The sequence below is a fragment of the Diadema antillarum genome, unplaced genomic scaffold (genome assembly GCF_040938485.1).
Source record: "Diadema antillarum isolate AM-2024a unplaced genomic scaffold, OU_Dant_1.0 scf00000197, whole genome shotgun sequence".
NCBI lineage: Eukaryota > Metazoa > Echinodermata > Echinoidea > Diadematoida > Diadematidae > Diadema > Diadema antillarum.
In genome coordinates this window covers 492,580-509,488 of record NW_027271086.1, presented here as the reverse complement: position 1 = coordinate 509,488, position 16,909 = coordinate 492,580, and the positions used below count along the sequence as shown (strand labels likewise).

General features: G+C 38.2%; 1 protein-coding gene across 1 annotated transcript in view; it reads right to left on the bottom strand.

Moving 5' to 3' along the window:
• LOC139723666 (uncharacterized) overlaps positions 1-16,909 on the bottom strand; it is a 39,841-nt gene that overhangs the window by 848 nt on the left and 22,084 nt on the right. Inside the window, exons 6-20 of the mRNA XM_071634891.1 lie at positions 16,778-16,896; positions 14,984-15,218; positions 14,067-14,268; positions 13,015-13,280; positions 12,179-12,324; positions 11,191-11,350; positions 9,525-9,884; positions 8,727-9,104; positions 8,124-8,237; positions 7,324-7,449; positions 6,716-6,823; positions 5,519-5,626; positions 4,674-4,790; positions 2,231-2,344; positions 1,528-1,656 (exon numbers count right to left, since the gene is read on the bottom strand). Coding sequence (XP_071490992.1) covers positions 1,528-1,656; positions 2,231-2,344; positions 4,674-4,790; positions 5,519-5,626; positions 6,716-6,823; positions 7,324-7,449; positions 8,124-8,237; positions 8,727-9,104; positions 9,525-9,884; positions 11,191-11,350; positions 12,179-12,324; positions 13,015-13,280; positions 14,067-14,268; positions 14,984-15,218; positions 16,778-16,896 — 2,682 coding nt within the window. The remainder of the gene's footprint in view (positions 1-1,527; positions 1,657-2,230; positions 2,345-4,673; positions 4,791-5,518; positions 5,627-6,715; positions 6,824-7,323; positions 7,450-8,123; positions 8,238-8,726; positions 9,105-9,524; positions 9,885-11,190; positions 11,351-12,178; positions 12,325-13,014; positions 13,281-14,066; positions 14,269-14,983; positions 15,219-16,777; positions 16,897-16,909) is intronic.

Genomic DNA, 16,909 nt, shown 5'->3' with positions numbered 1-16,909 from the left:
GAAGAAAGAATGACAAAGCAAAAGTTGTGACATTGGACAAGACGTTTAACCAACTGTGTCTCTCCTCAACTTGATGCATAAAGTAACAAGTACCTTGCAATAGAAGAGTAATGATAATAGAAAACACTGAGAAAGACTTTTGTCGGTATTGAGAACACTGTGGTTGAGACCATTTCTTGCGTTTATGTTCCTATCATCTCTATAGTGACTCTACGTATTAAGACGAAGAGACATGAGTTTGTGTTTATTCAGCAAAAGTAAGAATTATGTCAAATCGCTATTTCTCGGGTACAATCCTTATGTATATACACTCAGCAAAAAAAAGAAAGTAAACGCTTTTTCATGTTTAGATTTCTCATAGAATATTTGGCTGAAAGCTAATGTATTATATATCATATTGAAGGTTATTTAATTGGCTATCAACTTGGTAGGTCAACAAAATGGGAAACTTTACGCATGAGTGAACACCATTGTTTTTCTCTTCCAGGGCACAAAAGTAAAAAAATTGCAAAACTGAACAAGTTGTCATTCATGCGTATGTGCTCTTCCATGGAACAATAAGAACAAATGCTTTATGCTTATCATTCCCTATGTCATTTGAAATTTGACTTGACAGAAAGTTCTTATTTTTCCCCTTTAGTTTTCCACTCTGTTTTTCTTAGAGTTTATAAAGAGATAAAGAGAACAAAAACTTATTTTTCCTATTTAATTCATGTCTCTCATTGTGTAAAACTGGTCTTTTGTTGTCAATGTTATCGTGAAGAGCATTTGCAAATGAAAGGCAACATGTCAATTTTTGCAATTTTTGATTTTGTGCTTTGGAGGACAAAAACGAATGTGCTCACTCATGCGTAAAATTTTTCTTTTAATCAACATATTAGCTTAATAGCCAATTTAATTACCTTTAACATGGTATATGATATATTGATTTTCATAAAAATCTTCTATGAAAAATATGACTTCGAAAAAGTGTTTACTTTCTTTTTTTGTTGAGTGTATATAATATTATATGTATATGTAAGATAGAGTTAAAGAGAGAAAATATAGAGTTAATTAAACAAACATACAATATAATAATAAGAAGTAAATTTGGTCAAAGATATCCGAGTGTTGTGTACTTCATGGTTAAAAAAAAATCCAGGTGAAAGAGACACGCAAACATCTTTTCTTATCCGTCAACCACCTTTAACACAACTTTTCTTTCGAATGTACTGACGTAGTATCAGCTCCAAATACGTTTTGGTCTATTGGACCCTGCTTGTGCAATTTTGGGCGAAAACTATGTCATCTTTCGGTTACAAGTGTCTTTCCTATTTGAACAGTGATCTTCAAAAGTATCGTAGATCTTCCTGACGCAGGATGAGCCATAGGGAGCCAGAAGCGTGCGACAATGTTACAACTGTCCCCATCATTTCTAAGGTCCTGTTCCGATCGGAAATTACATTAAAGGTGCAACTTTCATCCCATTTTGAAGTGAGCAGAAAGTTTTCACAGATCAACGCTCTGTCCCTCATAATGGTTTCTTACCGTCGTATCCGGTGAGTGTTTCGGCATTTGTAGTGTAGTCACCAAGAAGGAGCCCTGTGGCTGTCTTTACGATGGTTATCATGTCGTTGCAGTCGTTGTACCATTCTCCCTCCAAATCGCAATAGTTGACTATGAGGAAGAAAACAAAAGTACGCCATGAAATGGAAGTTTGGAAAGAGTAACAAGAGCAACAGCAGATTCCTAGGGCTAGACGTGTGTGTATCTCTCAAGGGTACATAATCCCATATTGTACGCCAACGGTGTATATTATTGTGTAAGTAATGTAGGCCTTAATCATCAATAATATTTTGGGTGACGTCAAGAAAAGTAACATAACACCGGAGGAACTTAATCCATAATGTTTAATCACGAGGAACTCGTCATCGTCGTTTGATCGTGTTGTATTGTCCTATTTATAATACTCATGCTTGCTTTATTTTTATTTTGATACAAAATAATTATTCAGAGCTAACTTAGCTGTATCTTACTTTAACATTGGACTCTTGGCAACGCAATGTTCATCGATGCCCATATTAACGATTCAAAACCAAAAGCCATTCATATGTTTTACTGTACGTTACGTGCGATATGAGGTACGTGTGGCGGTCTTAAGTAGAATTCACCTAGCTACGATCCAAATGGCCTCTGTTACAGGTAGGCCTACATTTGGAATGGGACGAAGATAAGAATGGAGACTTCGTACCCTCCTCGCAATTTATTCCGGAGTAACCAGGGCGGCACTGGCAGGTGTACCTGCCTACTTCGTTAAGGCATGTTCCTCCGTTCTGGCAAGGGAGACTAGAGCACTCGTTGATATCTGAGTATAAACATAGAGGCATATCGGTAAAACTGGCATTTCAAAATATCGAGACGTCACAAGGTGATAATGCTTGACAATTTGGCATGATACGTTCTGAAGCTTTGAAATTTTGTGATTCTTTATATTGTGCAAGAACTTCAAGACATACAAAAGTTGTACAAAGAGCCTAGGTGCCGTACCAACTGTTACAAAAATAGCCCAGTACCATTCATGACTAAACTATTGAATTCCAAATGATGTTATACAGGTCTTACGTTTGTTCTGCATCATGTTCATCGGCAATTATTATTTCCTTGTAATGTTTCCTGGTATTGTGAGCATTGTTTTGCCAACTTTCTTAAAATTGCTCGGAAATTGTTATCAATATTGTACCTTCACTCATGATGGTATTTTATGCAGCCCTTTGTGTTTTACCGTATCATTGCTTTCTTTGTATGATACTGACAACGGTTAACCGTATACAGTATATTCATGTCACGAGAAGTATAATAATCCCACGCAAAAACAATTTTTGATGCACGTTTATTTGGATAATGAACCAACGATATTTTGATCAAGTTTTATGACCATTGACTGGTTTTCTCCCTTCTATCTACATGTGTATACTGCATCGATGATATATTTTTGTATATGTAATGATGTGGGGTTTATATGACATTTCATTTTGTAGCTTTTGATTTGCAATGGGTAGGTTTTTATTTCCCGTTGTGTGTATGTTACAATCAATATTCCTATTTCCCGTTCTCTCTTGACCTTTCCGGCTTCTCTCATATTCGGCTCACTCGGAGTTTTCGTCATCATTATTACTCCTTTCTCCCTTCTTCTTTTTTAATTTACAATGTCTATATTTGTTTTTCTTTTCTTCTTTTTTTTACATCTCAATTCATAATATCACTTTGAGCAGTGCTTTTTGTACTGTATGATTGTAACATGTTTTTTAATGCAATGATAATCACATTTAACTGTATACATTTATTTTACGAGAAGAAGAACTAGCTTACCCAATATTATGTCGCATGTCGTATTCGGTTAATGAGTTTTGTGTTACATCGATCAATTTTTATGTTCATTGATCTGATCCCTCTTACTCCTTCCTATTCACACCACAATGATGATATATTTTGTATAAAGAGGTATAATGTACGCGTGTAGAGTCTGTGGCTTACACTTATGAAAGCGTTAAATTTGCGTGTTATTTTAATCATTGGATAATTTGTTTGTTATGATACACAATGTACAGGTGTCACGTGCCACGCAGAACTGCGTAATACTTGCTGCAGCCAACATTTCGATTTCTTTTTCTCTCTTGACCTCCCTCGGTCCTCGCATATATCCCACTCAATAGGCGTTTTGTTGTCATACACCTTCTTCGTCTTTCCTTCTTTTTTATCCTTTCTTCCGCTTACCCGGTTTTGTCTCTATCTCTCCTTCCCTCCCATGCCCCTCTTTCCTTATTCTCCTATTTATCTCTACTCATCTACACCAATTTATTGTTTGGAGCATGTTTTGCTGTCTTTCACCCTTTTGGGGGTGGAAAAATATATACTTTGTACATTTTAGAATCCCCCTTAAATAATTCAGTGCAATATATTTCAATAGGTATACATTGTACATTATCTCCCGAGAAGAATCTCATTGATCAGTATAGGCTTTGATGATCAGGTGTACGTGAGTGAGCACTGGTGTGTAACGAGAGTAGGAAATCAGCAGGTCTGAAAATGTACCAATATGTTGTGTGAGCGTGGTGGTGCGTATGCAAAAAACATGAGAGAAAGAGCGAGTGAAAAGGACAAAGAGCGAAAGGGCGTGTGACAGTGTGTGAGACAGGTGTCGAAAGAGAGAGTGTGAATACCGAACCCTGATCATCTGTGTTTTTGTTATGATGTTATGTTTACGGCTTGCTCAGTTTGTAGGTCTACATGTTCTGTCGTGTCGTATGACTTCGTTTCTTAATGTCAGTATTTTACGAGTTTCTTTTGTATGAATACTTGTTTTGCAATATTTATTGTCTTTTTTACGATGTAATTCTATGTGCAATTCAGTCGTATGACTGCGAGACATAAATACTTAAATAAAATACCATTTATCTACATATCTATTAATTTCGATATGGTAACCGCTCCACATCAAGTGAATTTGACATAAATTGAAGGGGTGGTATGACAGGTCTTTGTGATGTTCGGCTAAATTGCCATCTTGCTGATATCACGGCTGATCTTGTAATGACATGGATGTCAAGACATGACACTGATGTCAGAATACATAACAGATCCACTTCACACATTCGCCTCTAAATTTCTTAAAGGTTTTTGCTTTTCGATCTTACCTGTATCGCAGTTGTATCCAGCATATCCCTGCTCGCACACACACCAGTAGGCCGTCCCAGAGACGACACAGGTTGCACTGTTGCTGCATGGGTTGCTATCGCACGGATTCCTAATATCTGATCGTGGAAGAGGGAAGAAGTAGCTAGATCAGTTGGTTACTATTTCCATGCACAGAACTCTAGTTCTGTGTTTCCATGTCATACATTACAAGTGTATATTTGATACCGCAGAGGGCGTGTGTCTTAAACACAGATATCTGTGTCTCAATCCGGAGAATCTTCGTTGCTATTTGCGCTCAGCCAAAATGGCAGCGCATCCTCAATACGGAAGACGTTCTAACTTTCGACAGTATCAACGCAATACTGTCTTGACAATGATTTTATATACAGAGATAATTGTAGACTTAATTCTCGACTATAATTTTGACTGCAATGGGTTTCTCCCCATCTGTCATTTAGTGCTGGATAAATCGAGAGTCAAATCCTTTGATATCAACATTACAAGTTTCAGGGACATAAGTTTTATTAAGATATGTTTATTTCGCTAAGGATGTCTGCTCTATGTTCCCTCTCTACACACCTAGATCCCCTGCCATTCTACTTCTAATTCTCTTTCTTCCAAATTATATGATTTGGTGTCTCAGTCTCGCCTTCATCTATAGTTGTCAATTTCCCCCATCAATATGACTATAAAGTACGAAATCTGGCAGCTGCATAACGAGAAACATATCATACGGAAAAAAACATATGGAAAAATCAGGACCTCTTTTTCGTCACAACATTCCTTTTTAATACCGTTTGCTGAATAATTCTAGTGACCTGGGGCAAATCACGGGGTGACTCACCGGTTTCACAATAACTTCCGGTGTAATCAGAGGGACAGCGACACACGAAGTCTGATAGGAATGTCACACAGGTACCTCCATTAAGGCAGGGGTCGCCATCGCACGGCTCTATGTATCAAAATGAGGGACAAAATAGGCTTTAGTAAGACATCTTTCACTTCGCATTTCATCCTCATTTGCGTATATTATTATTTCAACACTCATTCTGAATGCGCAAGATTTACTTCAGGATACAAATGAAACTATGGATTCTGAACTCCGAAGACAAATAAGCAGGATTGACTAGCAGGATTGTGTTGAAGTAATAACTTTGTAATTCATTTATCCTCTGTAAAATTATGTTGCTTCGAGAAATCAATAAATTCTATCATTTGAAGAAAAAAAAAAGGATTGACTAACCTTTTACTCTCCTTTCATTCTTAGGCAACTTAATTTGCTAAGGAATGTCCTTGAGTATTTCAAAATAAAATATTTTTTGGCGTATCACGACTGATTCGAATTGGTTAACATCAATTCTTCATTTTTAAAGGTGATATCCATTTCTTTATTTGAATGTAGACTTACTCAAGCCTTCACATACTCAATACATACAACACGTCATACACACACACACACACACACACACACACATACACACTCACACATTCACAAACCTTATGCCTACGGGGGCGAAGGAAATCCTTTTCACCATCTTGCACATTTGCATATGCTTCAGGTGTTTCAGCTGCTTTTATCTGAAGGGTGGTTCAGAACGTTTATTATCACATTTCTAGTCCTTATGTTTTTTTTTATTAAAGTGTATGCTTCTTGTCCAGAGAAAAGGACAATTCTAAAGTCAAGGGAGGGCAATAGCTCCTGCTGGTCCTCTACTTTCCGTTTGCGACACTCGTTCTTGACACAAACATCTTGATTTAAGATTTCAGATTTTTTTTTTCTCCTAGGTTCACATCATACGTTGAATGAATGGCAAACACACAACCAAATTCGCTATCAGCCGTTATGAAAATATACTTTTTCAAAGTACCAAATATGATTCGAAACATTGAAATGCAAAAATAGCAGCATATTTCAATGGTCTATACAAGTTCAAAATATGCTATGAAACTTCCCTGGCTCTAGCCTTAGTTTTTAGTCGAACTGATATCAAAGAAAAGGAATAACAAGTTTACGAAAAAAGTGTAAGATGAGAACAAATACCACGATCACAGTACTGTCCGATGAGCCCGACGGGACACTGGCAAACGTACGTCTGCCCGATGGGTACACACGTGCTGTTATTGGCACAGAGGTGATTCTCGCATGGACCTGGAACATGAATTGAGGCAAGATTTACACTTCACTATTTCTGTGAAACTATATGCATTATATACACATAAATTATTTTAACATATTAAGTTGAAAGATAGGTGGCGCTCTTCTGCACAAGGAAATTAATCAGTCGGCCAATCAAGAAAGTATTTTGCTGAAAAAGAGTTCGTATGTATGAACACATTCAATAGTCTTATCTATATGATTATATTCACAAGTAGCTAGATGACATTCACAATTTTTTTTTCTTTTTTACGACCTATTGGCTAATGGCTGTAGCAAATCCGTGTTTGTGTATCACTTCCCGACTGATGACAGCATTAAAGATGCCTTTTGAAAGATGCTCGAATACATCACATCTCGGGATTTCGAAAAAGAAATAATGTCATTTCGGACTTTATAACACTCGCCTCGAGAGACTTTCATTTTTTTGATGTTCTCCTATTGTAGCCTTATTGAAAATTACGCTGGATTTGCTGACTTAAGACTTTACTCACTGTTATCAATATAAGTTTCACAGAGTTCTCCGACGTAGTCTGGTGGACAGATGCAGGAGAACGATCCGTATTCATTGTCACACGTTGCACCGTTCTGGCAGGGGTCATACAAACACTCGTTTTTATCTGAATGTATAGAATTACGGGAAGGAATAGTGGAAAATCAATGTAAGGGCGAAATCGTTTTCGGTCTTTTTTCCCGGTCATTTCTGACCGAACTCTGGATGAGTGAAGGACCTGACATGCTTCTTTTCCGGACACTTCCTTTCTATTAAGAAGAAAAAGAGAAAAGCACCAACAACACTAGAAACATGTTTGAATACTCGATATGCGTATAAAAGGAATTCATAGTAGGTGATAATTATAAGACAACAAATGCAACAAACAGCACCTTTGTAATTCTTCCTTTCTTTGAGGAATGATTCCGACAATTCCGACCTGGTATAACCCTCTCTGTCCATCCTTCGGAACACGCACTTCAATTTCTACAACTTTTGATTTGTGACGAATCTCGGTAGCATTGCGCTGAATATTGCTAGCCGAGTATGCAAATCACGATGACCGCCACTGCCTCTGAGCAGTGACAGTCATCACGCTTTACCATAAAAATTATTATATTTCGTCTGACCTGTAGGAGATCAAACTGATCATAGGGATAAAATGCTTTCCCTTTTGTACGCAATCCCCTATTAGCAGTAGTGGTAGAAGTCATTTTACTACGGCTGTAGTAGTTTTAAATATAGAAATTAAATTACCGACTCCTTTGAAATGGTAATACCATGGAATTATCTCGTCCTTACCATAGCCGCATTCGTCACCCCCAAAGCCATCCGGACAATTACACTGGAAGCCTCCAAGCAGATCAATGCAGGTACCATTGTTAAAGCACGGTCCACTTAGGCAGTCGTCGATCCCTGTAAGCAGAAGTTTGAAAACATTCTTTGGCAATTAACCATTCCTGTTCCAATGAGATAAAAATGCACGACACTCCCAAACACTCATATGGAAAGGAAATTAATACGAAACGGATAGGGCTAGTGTTACATCAATCACACTGCGATTCCGGATTACATTCAGTAATGCTAGAAAACAATGTGAAAAAAGGTTACATCTTTATCTTTACAGAATGATAGTCAACTTTGAACATTGTTCCAAGAATATCTAACTTATTACAATTTCGAGTTATCATCATAGCAACACACTTAGTACGAATATGCTATTTTTAAAAAGAAAGTCGTGCTAAACCTCCACTTTGTCGTTGATTTTTATCATGTTATATAAAAGGAGATTTGTTTGTTTAATACACGTATTGAATTAAAAGTGGTCGGGCGTGATAGACAAACAATTACTATAATCATTACATATAAATATCGATATCACAATTTCTGGGATAAGATGCTGACCTGCTGTTAACGTAGACGTTACGTTCATCAAAAAACCTCTTCCCGCTATGGCCCTTCTCGTGCGATTGCTCGCCACATCATCAGTGCTGATGAATCGGAACCACATGGAATTTCCGGGGGACACAATATCTGCTGGCAGCTGTTCACCGAATAGGGTCCCTTCCAACGACCTTCCCGTTGGGCTTGCCCCGTAGCCGTAGTCCAATATAGCGGTGTAGAAGTCGAGATTGAAATGGACGAACTTGACGACGACACTGTAGTCTTCCGCAGCGGTGATCACCCACACCTCGTGATGGTTGCTCTCGTAGTCTCCCGGGTAGTTCGGCGAGGCTAGCTGGGTGATCTCTTGCTCACCCACAGTTATGCGAGAATTGTCATCTTAGCAAAGAAAACAACGGACAGGAAGAGTAACAAAGACATATTTTGCAAGCCTATTGGAGCCTCACTCGGCAAAGCTATTTAAAAGACATTTTGTCACAAGATGCCATTGGTGAGACAACAACTGGTGAGTCAACATCCGAGACGAAACAAGTAGTGGAAAAAATGGAAACATTGTATTGCAAATTTCTTAAAGTTTAGATTTTGATAGCTCTTCTCAAGACACGGTAGATCTCTCACGTGGTTTGGTTTTCTCTCTACAAAGACGCTGCTTTCTAAACAGGTCACAACAGGATCAGCTATACTAAACATTCCGCAATCACTGTTTCAATAATAAGCAACAACAACAACAAAAGTATCTAAAATAATAGTAATTCACGCAAAGTGAATTATCACGCTATTATATAGGTGCACACAAACCTCTTGGGTCAACGTCCGAGAGTTCTAATTGAAAACCACTGCTGGTGATCGTGTAGTCACTGGTAAACATCACCCACATGTAGCGGCCGCTCGACGTCAGTGAGGGACGGTTCTCGTACCCAGTCACCGCCGCGATTTCCGTAAAACTGAGAGGAGTGAGGCCGTTGCCCACGTAGACGAAGTCGTAACTGAACTCGAGGTCGGCGTCGAGGAAGTTTGCTCTAACGCTACGATTTTCAGGGGCGGTGATCTTCCAGACCAACAGTGTATCCGTGTCGTAGTCGTCGGGGTAGTTCGGCGAAGAAATCACGACTTGAGAACCTTTCTCGAGATTAATGTCAGTTATTCCTGGCCTAATGGCTGTAAAACAAGGCAAGTATGTATGATATTGACATTGGTAATGCAAATGATGTTGCGACAAAAAAAAAAACAACAACCAAAAACAAAATGTGCGTGTTCTATACTCCCTGTGTCTCTGCTATTACTGATTCGTTTGTAATGCTACAGTAGTCAAATTCAAAGACAGAAGAGGTTGGAATGTTCTGAAAGAATGACAAAGCATGTAAGTATTTTGTCTTTTTAAATTCTGACAGAAAGATAGTTATAGATAGATAGAATGGTATTTGTATATCATGAATGCATAAGTATCACACAAATGGATAGCTAATGATACTTAAATATTTACACATGTTTGCGTATTTTCTATATATAGCTAGCGGATTTCAAGCATGGTAATTGGTCAAAACGCGTCACGTGGCATTCAACTTTTATCGCGCACTGCACGGGAGTGCAGATGTCGCGCAAAAAAAAAGAAGAAGTGATATACCACTCTCGTGATATTGCCTTGATTTTGTGTATCATTATTCATCCGGGCGTGCCATTGATCTAACGTAACCGGCACACAACGCTTGCGATGCTACAACCCATCGCAAGAATCGCAATGTGAGCTGGCCTTTGATTGCCGTTATCTGGCGTTATCGCGTTGAAATTTGTCTATCACTCATCGTGTATAATGTCGTTTCTATATATATATATATATATTTTTTTTTTTTTTGGGGGGGGGGGGGGAAGGGGTATTGATCAAAAGTCGCTATTTTATAAAAGAAATAGCCCACTTATTCCGTTGTGCGACAGTGTAAGTGCAGTGGACGCTCGGTATATTCAAATGGTGCGCACTGCGTAATCGCCTAGCGGCTCGTACGCAGAGGCGGCACCTATCTACAAAAACCTCGCGTTCCGTTCCGTGCGCTATTTCTATGCTATATAACATGGAACTTGTAGGAACAATTCATCGTAATAAAGATGACGCCGTTTTGTCCATCCTTGTAATTGGCAACAGGCAACTAAAATCACTGCGCTATGATATTTCTATATAAAAGAAATGTAGGTATTTTATTTGTCTTTATTTTTATTCGACTCCTGTTATTTTAGTAAATGCATGGTGTTACAGCTTCACCCCTAGCACGTCCTTATTTCCTGTGATATACAGATAAAGATAAAAGACGAATCAGCCGACAAACAGGGACGTCTGTATAAAGCACACGCATAAAAGTATATGGTGTAACATCCGCAACTTGCTGGTTTTTTTTCTCTATTTCAGGTTAAGCATAAGGCAAGATAACTTATCTCTATCACTATCATTTACAATTGAGTGTGTTATACGTACCTCCAGAAACCACTGCCGTTATGAACGATTGGTACTGCGAGATCCTCGCGTAGACACCGGGGAAATTCGGTTGTGCGCATCCCTCGCCAAAGCTTGTTGCCCCTACCAAATGCCACCTGCCGTCGTCGCCCTCACACGTCAGAGGTCCGCCACTGTCTCCCTTCGTGGGTCAAAGGTCAAAATGATATTCAATGCCATTCTTCTCTTCTATAAACGCGGGCCATTTTTTAACTTTATTATTTATTCTTACGCGAATGCCTTGTTTTCACTCCTTACGCGATTACAGTTTGCTACTTGTGTTGTAATTAAAAATTCATTGACTCGTCCTCACCTAAGAATAGATTCATTCGTCAATCCTAATCTATAAACACACTTGGAACAAATCCATGGAGATTCTTTTCGTTGGTTTTATTTTGATACAATTGGTCAGCATGAATATAATATTTGAGTACCCAGCAGGAGGGAAATGAATTCATTGTTGAGCCATGTTCCCTAGAAATTATTTCTAATTATGAAAAAAAAACATTGAAGGAGACCTCCATATGATTTTCAGATTTGTACATTTGAACAACTATAAATTAGTTATACTGAGGACAGAGTTTCAGAATTCGTGATAATTGGGATGAAGAATAAGAATATTTTCAAAATCTTAAACAAATTACAATGAACAAGGATGATGACATGCCAGAGTCACCATAAAAATGCATGAGTTGGAGCTCAAGGAAGCAGAACAAAAGAACAAAATATGCATAGATTATACACAGGTGAACTCGCAAGCAAGCGGTATTTACAATGGAATTACACTGCTACATTTCTGAAATATGTGAACCTCCTATGTCATCATCCCTGTTCAGTGTAATTTGCTTAAGGTTTTTCAAAGTACTGTTTCTCTGCGCAAGAACGAAAATGAATTCCACAAATCTATATATGGAGTTGTCGATTTATATACTGCATAATGGGAAAATATGAAAATTGTCTGGAATATTACCTGGCAAGTGTCAATTCGCCCTCTTTCATACCCGGCGCATATCATGTTTTCGGTCAGAGTACCGTTGTAGGATTCCGTGGAATTGCAGTATTCGTATGGGAGAAGATTGACAACGGCTTTTTGGAGCGTATCTGGCAACATGCGGCCTACATCAAAAACGAAAGAAAGAGTAAAAAAGAATGCATGGATTTTTGTTCCTTTTATGCCAGAAATGATTTTAGCACCAAAAAAAATGTAAGAAGTTAAAGATGGACCTATTAATGACTAAAAATGATGATCATGATGACGATGACTTGTTCAACGTTAGTTATATTCTAATCATTATCATCACTGTCAGTGCCGTTAATATTAGTATCATCATTATTATACAATCATGGCATTATGTTCGTGATGCACAGAAACATCGAAATGGAAGTAATTCTCATTAAAGTCATCTTCCAAATCATCATCAGAGACATAAAAGCCATCAATGTCGATTATGAATTATCATTTCTATTATGTAATCAGTAAGGGACGAAAGTTTGGGACTCTGTAACTAATCAATCCGATTTACAGGCTGAACAGCTCACCCCATCCAACCCGAGCATAAAAGACACAATGAGAACAAAACAAAACAACAGCAGAAAGCCCCCATATCTTTTGTGTTTGTGGGATAGACTCAAGCGGGAATATAGCGGGATACAAATCTTGCTATTTCTGACCGTGTGTATACGCTTGTTTAAAAAAAAACAGAAATGAAAAAAAAAATCTGAGATGTTGATCGCAATCGTCATCCCGATTTTTTTCTTTTTGTTTTACGTATGAATGCTGATAGTATTTTCATCTGAAGTTCTCACCTCCCTGTTCCGTCAATCCCCAGCCAGAGACTAGACAGCGTCGGTACGCTCTCAGCTCGTCCGTCGACTCCGCCACGCACACCGGTCTGACGTAGTCGCTGAACGGGACATCCTCGGCGAGCTTGATGAGGGCAAAATCATTGTCGGAAGAATCGCCGTCGTAGTCGGGATGGATGAAGATCTCATCGACCAGAACGCTCACAGCGGTGCTGGATTCCCCCGCTAAATCAATGGTGCCGAAAATCAAGCGATCTACGTAGGAGAATCTGAGTGTACAAAACAAAGAAAAACAAAGATTAACCAAGGGAGGGATATTTGTAGTACCAATTTTTGTTGTTGTTTTTTACACCTAGAAAATCAAGGTTGTAAAAGTCATTATCATGATGACATCAGTATTTTTGAGCTTGTTTCAATGTAATTTTCTATTATTTTTAGAGACGTGTGTTTGTTCCTCTGCAAGCGAAGGTTAATAATTAAATGCAAGAGGACGATTACTCGGATCAGGATTTGGAAGTAGGATACATCTGTATAAAGTTTTTTTAAGGACTTAGTACATTGTCAGGCTCAGACATGCACGCATTCTAGACGATGGGGAATCGTGCGACCACCAGTAATGCAAATGTAACATCCTAAAAGCTGGTAGTTTCATTTTTATACATATTTTCCCCTGTCCCAACAACAATGGTTGTCGAATATTGATCACAAAACGGTGTGCTTTGGGGAAAAAGTAAACTAGAAAGTGCACTGTCCTGCATACAATGTTTTATTTTGGAAGACGATAGCTTATAAAGTAAAAAGTACATCTTATTTGTATTTTGATGCTATTATAGTAAACATAGTGTATGTGAAACCTCGATCAATTTTCATCACTGCGGCTATTCAAACATTGCCAGATAAAAAGAATCCATAGATCATTCCGAACTGAGCATCGTGTTTATATTACCCGCACACTGGGAGCACAGATTACACACTGATTTAAATCTTGCCTGGGAGTATGAAAAGTTGATTGCCATTAAATCATGGTTCCAATGATTTAAAAAAAAAATACGTACATGCAGTGGGCAGCGGTGATAGCCCAGCGACTTCCGATCAGTGACGCTCCGCAGAAATGGTCTCTGGTCGAGTCGCTGGTCCTCCGCATGGAGCCGATCCACGGGAATTCGCCCCTACGGGCGTTCACGCCACCGACCACGCGAGACTGGCTTCCAGAGTCGTACCCTGGACGCGTACCGCACACCCGCGTGCCTAAGATGTCTGATATGAAGTGCGTTAATACGATGGAAAACAAAGAACAAACAAGCAAACGGTGAGCACTGGAATCAGAGATACTGGAGATGTAGCGTCAAGTAGTTTGGGAAATGGGGTATACGCTTGACAGTGACACTTAAAAACCTGACATCAATCTGGCAGGAATATTGGAAAGGTGAGACCAAGGTATGTACGGAGCAGGATCTGATAAAAAAAAAGGAGAAGATAAAGAGGATATAGAGAGAAGAAGAGAAGGATGAAATACAGTAACATTATTATGATTTGTTACACGATAAATTATTCAAATACTCTTGGATTATTTATCCTCACTTGAGCACTCATTTCTGTCATCGAAGCCATCAGCAAGGTGAAAAGGAAAGAAGTCATGTTTCTATGACCAAGTATTTGTGTTCCTAGTGATTGGTGCTTTTAATCTTTGTTCGGAGCGGATACGCCATTCATCAGACTGGGTTATTATTCGTGAATTGTGTGGGTTGTTTTCTGCCTTCGTAGATCTTGCTCTGTTCACCCCTTTTTCATTTTCTTCTGTAGCTCTGCACATAAAAACCTTGCTATATTGCTTTGATGTTTGAGGTCCTTCTCAAATTCGTTCCCTTCTTTGCACTCCGTACTCAACTTTTTTTCTTGTGTCTTTTTTTTTTTTGATTCAGGCTTTTCTTGTATCATTGTTTTCCCCTAGCACTAAAATCCTCAGATTTACCTCCGGAAGGACCGAAGCAGCTGCTCCCTACTTGGTCTTCGTCGCTAAATCCTGAGCACTGAAATGGCCAGGGGCGATTCCACGCCTGCTCGTAGTCGTCCCGGCATGCATCACTAATGGATACGCAGTCCGAGTAGCACATCCGGTGTGTGGGTCCGTTGTGCGCGCACTCTGGGTAGAGCAGCGAACACATGAAGGTGATCAGCTGGGAGTGGCACGAAGAAATGGCTACAACCTTTTGTTGATACAAGGATGAAAAGAGGAAAACAACTTAGACGGCCACACATATTAATACAATACAATACATAATATTTACACCATCAATAATGCGATATTTCGTTCATTTCGCAATTAGGAAAAAACCGTAGCAACATAGATAGTAACAGAATTATTGAAATAGTGATTCTTATGCATGACAAGTAAACGAAATAAAGTGTATAATTGACTAATCAAGATGTTAATCCGTTTCCTACGAGCTCGCAAAGTCCGTAAATTAGATTACCGGCACATCTGTTGGTTTTCTTGTGTACATACAACAATTTGGCTGAATTTGGGGATATGGTAACAAATTCTTATTGTTCAAGTGATGGGAATTATGGAGGGCTATTCCACCTTATTATAATTATTAATATAATACATTACAGTATCATGTAATATAATATAACACAATATAATATAATATAATATAATATAATATAATATAATATAATATAATGATATAACATAATACAATATGATATAATACAGTATAGTATAATGTAATAATGATAATAATAGTAATAATAATAATAATAATGATAATAGTGAGACTCTTATAAAGCGCACATTTCTTCCTAATAAAGCTACTCAAGGCGCTATAGAACAGAGTACATATTGTGTCACGTTACAACAGTATCACAGAAAATAATAAGACAATAAACCAGCAAACAATAGTCCTATATACGTACACATACTATACATACAGGTATACAATATTTTCAATTCAAATTAAAGATATATGTCTTGAGATTCTTTTTGAAACTATCAATGGGAGATGCTTCTCTAAGAGATTTTGGTAGGCCATTCCATAGTTTTGGGCCCATATATGAAAAAGCCCGATCCCCCCCAATTATGCTTGATTCGAGGTACCTGTAATTTTAGCGAGTTTGATGAACGGAGATTACGTGGTGGTTGGTGAAGATGAAGAGTATTTTGAAGGTAGACAGGGGCAAATTTACGCAATGTACGGTAAACAAGAAGAAGAATCTTGAAGTTAATACGTTTTTCTACAGGAAGCCAGTGTAGTGTATAATATAATACAATGTAATAAAATATAACATAAAAATATATACAATGACGACTTTAGTATCATCACACTGCTAGTAGATTCCATGGAGTGGTTAAGATATAATCAATGTTTGTTTGTTTTTTCACGCCAGTACATGATGAATTTGTGTTCACTTTCATGCTTCAGAAATACCCAGTCGCTCTTGATAAGTAGAGTGTTTTTGTCGCGCCCATTAGTGCCAAGCAGCAGATGATGGTTGGCAATCAGAATATTAGAAATATAAGAATATAATATATATATATATATACCGTACGCAGAAGTTATTTTCTAATCATTTACGTTATATAATCATTTCACGGCTACATTTGTTTAGGATTTGTGAAGTTTGCTTTTGCGGCAAACCAAAAGGTATAGAACTTTTAATTTTTCAAATAAAGAATAAAAACTGATCTGCAGTTAGTAAGAGCCACAGAATAGATGCGCGATTCGGTTACATTTATAAAGACGATAAATAGATAGCCACTTACAACTTCTGAAAAGCGTTGCTGGGCAACCGTGGCGTTTGCGGCGTACTGATGAGGAAAGAAAGTTGTGTCGTAATCCAATCGACTCCTACATACCTCCAGGGGGATCTCTTCGCACGTTGCTATTACGGGTAT